A 15249-nucleotide genomic window follows, 5' to 3' on the forward strand; every position below is an offset into this window, starting at 1 on the left:
TTATAATAATGGGGGAAGGGGTATATGGGAGCTCTGTATTTTCTGCATGATTTTTCTGTAAACCTACATCTTCTCTAATTAAAACAAACCAAAACAAAAACAGTAACCCTGGGCAGGATTATGAATTGATAAGAGAAACAACATTCTATTCAGTTAACCAGTTTTATGTTAATAATTATATAAAGCTATGACTAATGAACTTATAGGCACATGTCAAATAATTAAAGAAAATGCAAAGTGATGCTCATTGCATCTCCTGAACTTAACTGAACATTTGCGAAAGAAAAGTGCAGCTTGCCCAAGAATGGCACTGCACACACAGAGAGCTGACACAACAAGATGACGCAACAAAAAGAAACACAGATTCCCGGTGCTGCTGATAAGGATAGAAGTGGTCACAGAAGAACACACAACGAATGGACACAGAAAAGCAGACAACTGGGGGAGTGGGGAGAGAAATAAATGAAAAATAACAAAAAAAAAAGTAGTTTATTTTTTTATGCCTTTCAGAGATGGGCATAATAAATTTTCACTTTTTAGAATCCTCTCAACTTCAAGTGCAATGTCAAATCCTTAGCATGGAACTTCAAAATATTTTATTGCCATATAATGTAGATACAGATCAAGAAACAGTAAATGACCAGCACTCTCAGCAATACCCCTCCTGCTCTCTTCCAGTTAGTACCCACCAAGGATATCCTGCCCAAACTTCCAATAGCATAAAATAGTTTTGCCTGATTTTGTACTTTATATAAAAACAATCCACAATGTTAAGGAGAAGGGAGGGATTTGTCTGCTTTAGTGACAAAAGACGCAGGTCTGAGGGTCATAAGACAATTATCCCTTCAGGGTCAAAAGCTACAGTAATATTTTAAAAGTAGAGACAAAATAATGTGAATTAGAGAGAGAGGGACTTTGGGGAAGGAAAAAGTCCATTTTTTTAAGTGGCTAAACACTCACTTGGTTCATATTTTGAAATGCACCAAAGGATCAAACGTGAATGTTTCTGTGCCAGCTGGGCCCTGAGCCTCAGCAGAGTGGCGACTTCTACTCTCTGGTTCGTTGGTCTTACCCAGGTCAGCTAACAGGGAGGTGAAAATGGTCAACCACCACACCAGGGAATCAAGAGTGCCATCAACTGTAAGCAGAAGAATTGCATCCATCATCCATGTGGAATGTAAGCCCCTTCTTGATCTAGAGGTGGAGGGGACATCGCCATCCCAGGGTCCACAGAATGGAGGAATAAAATATGTACTAGAGTGGACTTACTGATTTCTACTATAAAACTATTGTGACGAGCAATAGAAGAAATTTTAGCATCAAGGTGGAGAAAGTGGCCACAGTAGTTGCTGAGGTCAGGGAGAGGGAGGAAGATAGGTGATGTGGGGGCATTTTTGGGATTTTTAGTTGCCTTAATGATAGTGCAGGGCCAGATGCTGGACTTTATATATCCTGCCATAACTCACTGAATGTACTGGGGGAGAGTGCAAACTATAGGGTAAACTGTTACCTGTGTAGTGCAGTAGTGCCCCAGAATGTGTTCACTGAGTGCGATGAGGATGCTGCAATGATGAGGGAGGTTGTTGGTGTGGGAGGAGTGGCATGGGAGGGTGGGGGATATACAGGAACCTCATATTTTTTAGTGTAGCATTTTTTGTGTGATGTATATATATCTTCAAAAAAATACAATTTACAAAAATGATGTGGTGGGGAGTGGGGTGTGGGTTATATGGGAACCTCATATGTTTTTTGTTTTTTTATGTTTTTTAATGTAATATTCCTTATGATCTATTAATTTTAAAAAATTTAAAAATTAAAAAAAATAAAATAAAGTGAATTTTCCACTGTCCCCTATTCCCACATGTCCAATTTCTGTTATTTGGAGGCAATCAATCTTATATGTAAAGTAATAATGCATGTATAAGCAATTTCTTTCCCCCTCTTTTGTACAAATGGTATTATACAAATGATATGCACATTATTTCACATTTTGCTATTTTTTTCATTAAATATTATATCCTGAATGTTGCTGACCCAAACTTTTAAGAGAAACACCTCTCCATCAGGTGAGGGCACATGGCATGTAGTCAGAACTCAATAAATGCTCTTTCCCGTTTCATCACTCTTCCAGAATAAACAAGCAAAAACTCTGCTGCCCCTGTCTGCTGAAATGAAATTCAGGACTAGTTGATGAGGGATGTAGCTGTCTTCACTTTACAACTGAGTAGAAACATGCCTTGGGTGTCATTTTCAGAAGTATTGTTCAAAAGTGTTCCAGATGTATTTCTAATTCTGCCTCAAAAAAGAGGCAAAAACTGAAGTTGACTCAATTGTTTTTTTATGTCAAGGTCTGAGAAAATCATAAGTAGCCTTGAACTTAAACCTTGGGTAAACTGAAATCAAAGGATTAATAATAAAACAATTGGATTTTTGCTCAAATATTTAACTCTAGTGTTAAAATATAGCTTCGCTTTGCTAGGTTGCTATGTTTTGCTACTTCCCTATGTTGAAAATTTAAGTAGAAAGTTATGAGAAATAGAGATGTTGCCTGGGTTTTCTATTATAGGACTTGTTATCTCTTGGTCCACCACTAACACATTGAATCATTAGTGGTAGAAAATCATACATGGAAGTTTAATTTAAGGGATTTCAATAACTGTCTTAGTTTCTGTGCTTTGTCCCACCACTATCCTTATTATAAACCTAGCTGATATTAAGAAGTGATAATTTATAAATTTTTGATGTTAAAAAATCCTGATTTATAATAGCTGAAAAGCTTAAACTTTGGTTTGCCACTGTATGTACTCTTTCTGCCTCTGTTTTCTGGGCAGCAACCAATAACATGGAAATTAGTTTAAGAAAAGGAAATTTTTAAAAGTAAATGGTAACGATATTGATTTGAGTTTTGTAGAATTTTTAAGCTATGCTTACATTTTAACTGCATTGCTGCTTTTGTGTGTGCATTGTTAGTTTAAAACCCCTGCAATCACAGGATCTTTTTAATTATTTTTAAATTGTTTGTGATTCGGGCTAGTGTCCTTTACTGAATTCACAAGTTGTGGAAGCGGTGTCGTTTTCTCCAGGAGCTCAGCGTGGGTCAATGTGTTGCTGGCTACTCTTAAAAAGTGTTGTAAAGAGACTACATTGCGTGTGTGTGTGCACAAGCCTGTGCATGTGCGGGAAGATGGGAGACAAGAGTGTTCAATAAACTCAATAAGCCACTGAGTCACTATTATTCAGTGTTCATAATGGAAGATACTTACAGGCTTTGCTTCAGTCTTTTGAAGCTACTAGCAGCAATAAGTGCTGAGAACGTATGGGCTCTATGTTTATTACGTATTCCTCTCCTCTAATAGACTCAAATAGCTTGTGACATCTATGGAACTTTAAGAAACATTATGTTATACACACGCATGTCTGTACGTATTAGAATATGAGATCCATTAGAGCTCAACCTGACCTGGCTTATTCATAAAATTTAGAATAATGCCTAGCCCATAATAAGTACTCAATAAATATTTATTAAATGAATGAATGTAGTGATGGCAAACTATTTTTTATTATTTGTGGATTAACAGTGGCTTCTGATGAAAGATCTTGTTCTGTGCTGCATGAAATTACCTGAAATGTTCACATTCATTTCAGGACTTAAAGCTTTTGTTAATAATCAGGCTATTTTTGGAAATATTTGTATGTTTTAATATATCACAATTTATATTTTAATTAAGGTTTGTGATCAAATATAAATTCTTCAGAAAATAAAAAGTATGATGTATATTAAATTTCAGGAAAATAGGGAGACATCATATTTATAACATCTAATTACTTTCTGAGGAAGGGACAATAACTTGCAAAATAATGGTACTTTTTAAAATTCCACTAACATGTAAAAGAACATTGTTAGATACCATGCATCGCTTCTTTGGTATCCTAATTTAATGTTAAGGTGGCATCATTTTTATGCTCAACAATAATGTTGATGTGAATTTGTTTGGTGCAGGTTCAGAATTACAAGGGTGTTTATTCTGTATTACTTATAAAAATAAGGTTTTTACTAATATTTCCAGTTCATAATCTATCATTATTTTAATCACTAACTTTTTTCATTAAATTAGTGATAAGTTTTATCACTAAATTTATTTGAGGTGTTCTAAAAATACATCAATATTGTCTGTTATGTAAGAAGTTATACACTCTATATAGCATTTTCACTCTGACACTATTACCCTTTATTGAGTATATTATCATTGCCCCATGACATTGGGCACTGTAGTGAGATTCCACTACTATTGGCTATAAAATATCTTTCTTCAGTGGAGGTCAAACCTCTTTATAACATTATCTCAGTGCTGCTGGCTATTGAGGTTATATTGGAAAAATGATTTATTCTTACTTAGCAGCCTGGAAATGAAAGCATGCAGCATAAGTAAATTGCCTAAGGTCAGTTAAATCAGTTTTTGTTGGTGATATACAAGTTTGCCAAGTCATAATCAAGTAAGTTCAAGTTCTTCATGGGCTGATTAGTGCCTAACCCATACCAAAGAAGAAAAAATCGAATGTTAACCTTGCTGTGTTAGAGAGAATGCAGGAGTTGGCTTATTTCAGACTGGTATGTTCAAAACTTCAAAATTGAGAGTCAAATTATGTATATGTGCTGCCATATTTATCTGCCAACATTTTACACTATGACTATATTCATCTGTATGAGATGGTAATGAAATTAATTGAACCCAAGTATTTTGGGATAGTTGTGATAATAAAAATGAACTTCCAGTTGCAACAAATACTTTTTTGGAATTAAAAGAGCAAGAGAGAAAGCAGTAGCAAATAAGAAAGACCTAGAGGTAAATTTTTACCAAGTAGAAACATAATTTTATTAAAGAATATTCAGGGCAACCATAAAAAAATAAAGACTAAATATTACCCTATCAAAGATCCAATTATATGTGGACATTGAATCTGTTTTACTTTCCTTGGCTGCTCAAGTGAATACCATGCAATGGGTTGGCTTAAACAATGGGAATTTATTGGCTCATGGTTTTGAGGTTAGGAGAAGTCCAAATCAAGGCCTTATCAAGGTGCTGTTTTCTTCCCAAAGACTGATTTTGGGGGACCAGCTGCTGGCCATTCTTGATCCTTGGCTCCTCTGTCATGACTCTCCTGGCCTGTCCCTTCTTTTATCTGGGGCACCCAGCTCCAAACTACCACAGAAACTAAATTAATTGACAGTTATGATCTCCCTCTTATGTATCCCACTATTATTAGATTATTCTCTGTTTGGGGAGATATCTGAGTTTGCCAGGAGCAAACTCTTTTCTCTTTTTACCTTAGACAAGTTTTCCCCAAAGTGTGCTTTCCACAGTAATGTATAAAATCCTTAGGATGCACAGATGAGGGATGTTGTCAGAGAAGGTTAGGAAATATTATTAATACATATAGTTACCCATCTCTTGGAAACTCCTGATGTGTGTTAACAATGTTAAGGTTTCAAGCAATGTTGTAAGATAAGGGACTTGTTTTCCTTTTTTAATCCCGACTTTTACAAAAAGTATTTGACCTTGAAATATACATATATATATATTTTTTCTTTTCCACATAACATTTATTAACATTCTAGGACCCTGTTTTAAAAACTCAGGAAGATGTGCAGTACTGATAATGGATTGAGGAAGGAGGGGGTATATGGCTAGGACAAGATAGATTTTATGGGTCACTTAGAAATTTTGCAGAATTACTGGTTTATTTAAATGTCATACTCATTTTCCACTTTGCACAAACAATTGAGAAAAAAGCTTTGTGTCTTTTTGAATTGTGTAGTCTGCCAAAATTGCTAGATTTTTAAGCATTCTTTTTCCATTGAACATGTACAATGCCATTTGAGGTTGTGAAAAACATGCATCAGGGATATCTTAATTGGATTTTTTTTATTCAAAGAAGTTGTTTTCCTTAGAGTAATGCATTTCAATTGAAAAGGTCATTACTCAGAAATCACTGTGATTCGAAATTTTTATCTTTTCTCAGATATTTTGACAATTGCTACCGTCACTTTTAATAGTGAACATAAAAAACTGTATTAATCTTAGAAATTCATAGCCATCATAATTCTCATTTAGTTTGCCTCTTGAAGAATATATTTGACTTCTTGGCAAACAGACTGTTTATATTAGTCATTTGAATGTGATATATATGTTGGGCTATTTGCCTTTCAAAATGTGAGAAATGAAAAATCACAATTTGAAAAGCTTTTAGAATGTTGTAATAGAACCAACAGCCTCTCTGATACCTGTGCTTTGGTTTATTTACGACAGAACAAGGGAATATTTTTAAACTAAGGTTTGTTGGAAACCCCATTTTATTAATATTGCTGTGTTAAATGTGTAAGTACTGAACTGTCAGTGAAATATGAGACATTTTACCCAGTGACATTTTAAATGAATCTCATTGCAGGGAAAGCCTGTGGGAACGCCAGATGCTGGCGCTTATTTCCGTGTGCTCGCTGAGCATGGAGTGGCTGCCTTGTTTACAGCACCGACTGCAATTAGAGCAATCCGTCAACAGGACCCCGGGGCAGCCTTGGGGAAACAGTACTCTCTGACAAGGTGAACTCGGAAGACACAGGGCAAATTACATGAAAATCTGCTATCAGAATGATAACTGAATGTTAAATTTTTTCTGGTATTGGTATACCTCGATGGGAAGAACCAAACGATTTTGAATGCTATTAAGACTGAAGTTCTAAATATACCTTTGTCGTGGGGAGCGTTTTAAATACCATAGCATTCATTTTCTTTCAGTTTAAAACTTGCAAAAGTATTTATCTTTTTCCAAACTCTCTGGTTTATATGTTCTTTAGAGTAAATTCCTGACTATGACTTAAAATACATATATACTATATATATGTATAAAATTGCTTCTAGCTTTTGAACAGTGGAAGAATGGTTTAAATGGAGGGCAAGTATTTGATTTTAAAGTACACAGATAAAATGTGAAAATTGTGGCCCAAACTACATTTGTTGAAAGAGTGAAGAAATTATTTTTGTTTTGTTTTATAATAATATACTCTGAGGAGTTCAGATATTTTTGTGCCAGCTTGTTGACATCCATTTTAGTTTAATGATATGTATATTCAAAGATAATTATAGCAATTTGTATCTTCAAGGCAATTTCCAAGAATCAATTGTCACTGAACCTCCTTGAAATATGTCACTGTTATCATAAACCGAAACCTGAGATTTTATAGTTTCTGAAGGTCAAAAAGTGGGTTTGAAATAAGGAAGTTTGCATCAATCAACTTATGTGACAGAGTTTAAAATTTTTTGTTGCTATGTCCCAAAGACGCAGCTAAAATAGATATTATAAGGGAGCAGGAGTAGGTAAGTGGTTGAGTGCCTGCTTTCCATGTAAAAGTTCTTCAGTTCTATCTCCGGTACCTCCTAAAATATATATATGTGTGTGTGTGTGTTCATAAGATTTTTTTTTTCTATTTATCCTTTATTTGTTCCTTCATTTACTACGTTTCCATTTAGTTTCCTCCATTTCAGCCCAAAGGATAGAAAAATAGATGACGGTAAAAACATCTTAAGATCTATAGAGTCTCCATGCCTTAAACTATTCCAGGGGTCTTGAAGAATCAGTGCTTATAGTTTCTTATAGTGTCTCTTTATTGACAAATGTGTCCTCATGGCAGGATGGCATGTAGTTGTGTGACCAGCAAGCTAAGGCCCTGCATTTACTGCATCCTCTTCATCTCTGCCACTCCCCCGGCCCCCCTGATGTCTACAAGAATTTTAGATGTTGGAAAGGCAGAAACTATTTCTAGGTTGCCTAATGTATAAAATAGTAAACAAAACTGAATGCTTACTAAATCACTACTCTTTTCAAACTGATACATGTAGACATGGAATATGAGATTTTAGCATAAGAGAAATTGCAGGAAGTTCCCCCCATCATGCCCCTCTGTTTTTGGGCACCTGTGTTATCCATGATGAGATGCACAGCTGTTTACCTGTTTACAGCTCTTCAGAATTGCAGACTCTGCAAACATCCTGGACCTATTCAAATTACTAATTTTAATAAATGCAAACTGTTACTGAATACCTAGTGTGTAACATTCTAAGCAATTTAAGTTTATTATCTCCTTTAGTCATCACAACAACATGGTAGGAATTGTGATTATCCTCATTTTATGAAAGAATAAAAGTTTATTATCTCATTCAGTCAACACAACAATGCTGTGTGTAGGAATTGTGATTATTTTCATTTTATGAAAGAAAAAAGTTAGGACCAGAGAGTTAAGAACACTTGAGAAAGAAGCTAACTGGGGCAATCTGACCAGGGCCCACACTCTTAACTAAATACCTAAAGTTCTCCTCAAAGGAATAAATCTTCCTCTGAGGGGTAAATTAGGAAACTAACTCTTGACCTAGGGATTTTGTCATTTGTGGAGTAAAATCAGCTTTTGCTTTTCAAGTAATACCTTCAATGAATTAAATACCTTCTGTCTATTCAAATAACACCTTTGATGAAGTATGTTAATAGAATTTATCTTGTAAAGTAAGAGAATGTTAAGTGACTTTACCTAGGTATTACATTGGGTTAGGGACAAAATAAAGACCATAACTCAGGTCTTCTCATACAGATATAACTTTTACTTTTAAATTCATGCAAGAAATACTTTACTGGCCTCATGAGTTAAAATTCCCTAGATATTGCAATTGAGAGTCCATGATATTCTCAGAAGTTACTTCTCTCTTCTTCTCTGATAGAACATTTCAGATAACGAAGTGGTTTTTTTTCCCTTAATATTTGTTACTTACACATCTCATTAATGATTCTGGTAACATGAAGTTAGAAATTTGCCCAAAATGTTTTATCACCTCCTTCTTGGGCAAAGTGGCCCTGGTGAGAATTTGGAAAAAAGTTTGGACTGAAACAGAAGAAGACCAGCAACTAGGAGCCCTGCTTGATCCAAGTTTCACAAGAAGCGAGTTGCTAGAAATATTCATTTTACAAGGTTCTATGAAAAACAAGTGATCCCAAGATTCCAGCTGTTCCTTTTGGGATCCTTTGATGCTTTCTGGTCACCTGAGGGCCATGTATAGCAAAGCTGACATGGGCAGGGAGAGCCTAGAGAAGATGGGTTCCCACCTGCCCTGGGCCTCCTGACTCCTTCCTGTCTGTGGTCTTTGAGTGGGTTTGTTGTGATGATGTGGTATTAAATAAAGCCCAGGCACTGGAGGAAAAAAAAAGAGAGAGAGATGAAATGACTTCCCCAGGATTAGACAGCTATTCCAAGGTAATGCTAGGACTACACGGTGCAATGTAGTAGTTGATTCTCACTTTGGAGTTTGACTTACTGGGTTGAAATCTACTATTAAGTAGGTAGATGACTGTGGAAAATGAAGATAGTAATGGTATAGATGGTGTAATAAATAATAAGAGGACCAAAATCATGCAAATCACTTTGTCTTTTGCCAAGGTTGCTGTAACTAAGTACCATAGAACCATGGAATTGGTTGACTTAGGCCATAAATTTATTTTTTACAATTTTACAGGCTATAAGTCCAATATCAAGGTATTGGCAAAGTGTCGTGCTTTCTCCAAAGTCTGTAGTATTCTAGTGGTAGCTTGCTAGTAATCCACAATTCTCACCATCTGTTGCCTACTGTCTTCTCCTCCTGTATCATAATTTGCTGTATCAAAATTTGCTCCTCCTGTATCAAATGTTCTAAAATTGATTGGGGTGATGAATGCACAACTCTGTGGTTGTACTGAGAGCCATCGATTGTAGACTCTGCATGTATTGTATGTGTGTGAATTTTTTTTAATTGCTTTTCTTTATAAGGACTCTTTTCTTTATAAGGCCCACCCTGATTCAGTTTAGCCCCACCTCAGCGAATCACATCTTCAAAGATCCTACTTAGAAATGGGTTCACATCTACAACATGTCTTAAGAGTTTAGAATTTAGAACAATTCTTAAAACAGACTAAGTCTTTGCTATTATGATTATCTTTTGTTTTCTGTTTCATAGCTCTTTTTCATTTCATCATAGTGATTTAATATCCCACGAACTTCTAGTTCGATTTTAATCAAGCTTGACAAAAGTTAATGCTGACAATTCCATTCAAAATATCATGGCAACTTATACTTTGATGCAGATCTTTTTTTCCAATTACATAGCAACCAGGGATACTACAAAAGAGAAAAAAGCAGAGCATCAGAGAGGGGCTCAAAAATAAGGTAACACAAACAATGAGTGTGGCTAAAGCCAGAGGTTTGATAGGTCTAAAAGCAAGCATCTGCATCAGTGTTCCCTTTCTTTGATAATGGAATCAGAGTCACTTTGGTGCTTAAAATGGACTGGGATGTTGTGCCCCACTCATGAAAGGAGGCTGATAATAATGGCTGCCATTTGTTTTCTGGAACTGTAATCTATAGCAAGCTTTGATCTAGGAATCTGAATGAGACAGGAAACAGCCCAGCATCTCAACCAAGTTACCCATCAGCTCTAGGAATGGACCTATGATAGCCTGAGTATCCCTGTGTATTAAAAAAATTTTTGTACCCCCTTTATGGCTTTGGACTTAGGTGAATAGTTGCATCACCCATGAACCGACTGGACAGAGAGGGAAAGTGTAGGAGAAAGACCAAAAGTGAGAATGCCAAATTAGAACAAAAAACCTCTCTTTCAAAAAAGGCCTGAAAAATAAAATTCCAAAATACCTTAAGAAATCTCATGTTAATAAAATGAACAATTAGAACATGGATTCATTCCACATGAGATTAATTTTAAAAGAGAGTCAAACTGAACTTGAAAATAAATATGTTAAGAATGATCAAAATCACCAAGTAAGGGTTTTCATGTTAAAATTTTTATGGATGTAAAAAAAACTTGAAATATCATGATTGTGCAAACTATATTTAGTTTATTAATATATTAATGGCAGTATACAAGTGAAAAATAATAACTTTTTGGGCAGTTTATCTGAGGAATTTTCATAATAAAATAGATTTTTTAGTGTTTTGGGGGGAAGAAATCATATACACTGCTCTGCCCATTTTCCTAAGTTACTAAGGATCTGACAATTTTTTTTGTTTGCTTTTATATGTAGTAGTAAAGTGATTTTAATTTTGGAAGGGATTTTCTGGCTTGCAGTAAAACCAGGTATCACTTTTACCTTCTATTATGAAATATTTTACCTTTCTCTTTTGTCTCTTCGTGCCAGCATGAATATTGTTCCATAATAAATCTAATGTAATTAAATTTAAGAAAAAAGAACATTAGAATTGTATTGCAAAATCATCATAATAAATACTAAGTTTTAAAATATAAAATGCTGGATTTTTCCATCACTTAAGAACTCAATGCTAATCCATGACTTATACTACAATCAATTAATTAGATTAATGATAGTTTACCTGGAAAAAAAGTAACCAAAAAATTAAGTTAATTAGAATTTGCAAAGAGGCTAGCAATATCAATGCATTTTTGGTCCCTTGGTTAGCCAAAGAATGTTTTGTAATGTGCACTAATTTTTTAATTGGTAATATTTTACATCATTTCTTCAATAATAAATATTTTTGAAAATCCAGATCTTCAGTTTCCTATATAAACCAAAATACTTATCATCTGGACTATCTGGAGTCCTTTGAGGTAATCCGTGGTCTGATCAGATGATGTAAGTGTGACTTCTGATGTCAGCAAAATTCTTCCTTTTGATTATTCTTTATCTACAATGTTGGAAGCATCCAAATCTATGATTTTATAAATTTTTAATTAAAAGTATCTAAATGTATATTTTTTAAAAACCACAAACATTTTCTAAAATTTCAGGATCCTGTTTGAAAAAGATACCATTCAAATAAGTTCATTTTTTTAATCACAGAATTATGAAGAATTATGGCCTTTATATTTTTAGTTTTTACTCATTTTCACATGGCATCTAAAGTCATAGACAGGTCAGGCTGGTTTTATGCCTTTGTCATAACTATAGTACTTTTTACCTTAAACTTTAACATTTCACTCTCATCTTATCACTAATCTTTTTTCTTTTTGAACATTATCTTAAAAATTTAGTGTTTCATTCTGTTCCATTCTTCTGTAACAGTTCTGTCAGATGAGGTTATATTTGATAATCCAAATTTTAATACCAAACATGTTGTAAATGATTGCATATTCTATTACCTCAATTTTATTTCAAATTGCAAATGTACATGTAATTTGTTTAAAAATTATCTAATGACTTTTTTTTCTTTCAGTTTGTAGTCTCTATTAACTCCCACTTTTTGCTCTCCCATTCTTACCGTACTCACAAAAATTTAAATATTTCCTAGCAGCCTTGTATACTGGGGAAGAGAGCTCACTAAATGGATGGAGCCACATTATTCAAATGGTTTCTTAACAAAGGCTAGTAGTAGTTTTTTTTCTGATTGAAATTTGAAGTTACACTTCTATCATTACTAGAAAACTTACCTTTGGTACTTAATAATCCACACTGGTATTGCTCACGTTAAGGAATGACTCCTAGAAAATTTTGGATATGTAGTTGGGAAAAACACCACTACATAGTTTTCAAAATACATTATACTATTATCTGAAATCCAATAAATATTCCTACTTATTAAACCAAACCAACCTCTAAATTTTGCAACATTGTTGTCATGAAAGACTACCCAAAAAAACCTTAAATAATAAATTGTCCTAGTTACATTTAATGGCACTTGCACTAGTACACAGAGACTAGGTTAAAAGAAATGGTAGACATAGTGATTTGGAGAGGAATTTTACATACAGTATTAAATTAAAATTATTTCTTCATCAAAACCAGCATAAGAACTCTGCTTCTCTTTCAGAAAATTATGTTCTAGCTCTGCACTGCCAATATGTGGTCTAACATGTGGCTTTTGAGCAGTTGAAATGTGGCTAGTCCAAATAGAGAAATAATATAAAGTATCTCACTGATAATTTTATATTAATTACATGGTAAATAATAATATGATATAAATTTATTAAAATTAATTAAACCACTTTCTTCATACTTTTCTTAATTTGACTGCTAGAAAATTTCAAACTATGTATTTCCCACATTTGTGGATCACATTATATTTCAGTTGCATAGCACTGATGTAGCTAATCCTCATGGACCCAACAATATTACTGCAAAAAATGTGATAAGACAATTTTACTCCCAGAATATTTTTACATTAATAGGTATGATCCTTTTCTCTTAAAAAGCATGTGGAAAGGTAACAGCATATTCAGTGTTTTATACAAATTAAAACTCTTTTAAAACCTGTGGAAGTTTGAGATTGTATGTACCCCAGAAGAGGTAATATCCTTGAAGCTAATTCATTCTTGTGGGTGTGAACCTATTGTACATGAGACCTTTTGATTTAATTACTTCAGTTAAGGACCTTAGATTAGATTGCTTCAGTAAGACATGACCAAGGGTGGGTCTTAATCCTCTTACTGAAGGTCTTAAAAACCCAGAAAAACACACAGAGACACAGAGAAAAACTCCCAGAATCTGAGAAGAGAAGTTCTAAAGCCAGAAGCTGAAATCAGCAGAACCCAGGAGAAAGAAAGCTACAGGAGCAGAGAAGAAGCTGGAAGCATCCAGAAGCTGAAAGCAATGAAGTCTGGAGGAGAAGACAGTCCAGCAGATGCCAGCATTGTGCCTTGCCTTGTGGAAGGAGTCCATGATCGTCATCAGCTGTGTCTTTGGGGAGAGAGCTTTGTTTGCCTGATTCCTTGATTTGGGCATTTTTCATGGCCTTGGAACTATAAGCTTATAGGTTAATAAATCCCCATTGCAAAAGCCAACCCATTTCTGATATATTGCCTTGGCAGCTTTTAGCAAACTAAAACAAAACCCATATGCCTAGATAGCCTCATCTATAGATGAAAATTACCATGAATAAATGTTTCACTTCAAGTATACACATCATCTGAGTGTTTCATTTATACTTAGAAATTTCTTAACTGGTATGTTTTCAACAACTTGTTTTGCAACCAAGGTTTACTATATAATAATTTTTTTCCAGGATGCTTTCACAAGGAAAATGTTTTTAATTGTACTATACTAGTGAGGCTGAACTGTAGTTGTTATTATTATCTAAAATATTAGGGAAGGTATTAAAGGTAAGTAATATGAGAACTTGATAATTCTCTGTCTTCAATTGCTCTTCTTTTTTCAAGTTCATTCCATCTACTTGTAACATCTTCTCATCCTGCTCTTCAGAGCAGTCTTTAGCTTTTGCCTACAATTCCTGGGCTTCCTGTTTACCCTGGACTGCTGCCATCCTTGAGTGATTTTTAATATCTTGAGGATAATCCTTCTATTAATGCACTCATTTCCCCTAGTGTCTTAAACACAATCATCCTGCAGAACAGATACATTTTCAAGATTTTGAAATTGTCCCCTCTCACAACCATACCCAAATATTTTGGCTTGAAAGTTCCTTCATTCTCACTGAATTGTTTTTGTTATTGTTCTATGACTTTTTATCTCTTACCCCACTATTTTTCCTGATATTTTTCTTTCATTCTGGTTTTCCTGTCCCTACCCATCTTTTCCTGTCTGAATTTCCTGGTCAGTCCTTTCAGCATTGGTTGGCCATCCCTATTCTGTATTACCAACCTGGGCTAATGCCACTTAGCTTTCTCAACTACTAAGTCCATGAAAGCTTAAGTGGCTCCTTTCAGTCCTTTCAATTTATATTATGTGCTTAATATTTTCAAAAGTAGTCATTCTACAACTTCTCTTTTCTTAAGCCACTGTTCCTTTCTTGATTTCAAAATTATTGGAAGATTACATGCTGTTTTATTAAGAGTTCTCTAGGGAAACGGAACCAGTAGGAGATATCTGTAAAGAGTATGAGATTTTATGTTTCTCTCACATGACCATGGGGATACAGAAGCCCATATTCTGTGTGCAGCCTGCGAACCAGGGCCTCTGATAAAGGTTCTTGATGAGTTCCCAGGAGCTGCTGTCTGTCTGAAGTGGAGATGGGAATTCTGTCTCTCAATGCTGAAATTACTTCCCCTTTTAAGACTTTCAACTGATTGAATGAGACATCACTCATTGCTGACAGAATTCTCCTTAGCTGATTGTATATATATAACCAGCCATCTATGCAATCAACTCACTGATGATTAAAGTCCATGAAATGCCCTTGTATTACAATTAGCCCAGTGCTTGCTTTACCAGACAATTGGGCACCATTGCCTGGCTGGGTTGACACATTCG

General features: G+C 34.7%; 1 protein-coding gene across 1 annotated transcript in view; it reads left to right on the top strand.

The window, feature by feature from the left end:
• Window positions 1–15249, top strand: part of ACSS3 (acyl-CoA synthetase short chain family member 3) — a 167956-nt gene that overhangs the window by 102122 nt on the left and 50585 nt on the right. Inside the window, exon 8 of the mRNA XM_004462242.5 lies at window positions 6448–6599. Within this exon, the coding sequence (XP_004462299.2) occupies window positions 6448–6599 (152 nt within the window). The remainder of the gene's footprint in view (window positions 1–6447; window positions 6600–15249) is intronic.

The sequence above is a fragment of the Dasypus novemcinctus genome, chromosome 12, assembly GCF_030445035.2.
Source record: "Dasypus novemcinctus isolate mDasNov1 chromosome 12, mDasNov1.1.hap2, whole genome shotgun sequence".
Classification (NCBI taxonomy): Eukaryota; Metazoa; Chordata; class Mammalia; order Cingulata; family Dasypodidae; genus Dasypus; species Dasypus novemcinctus.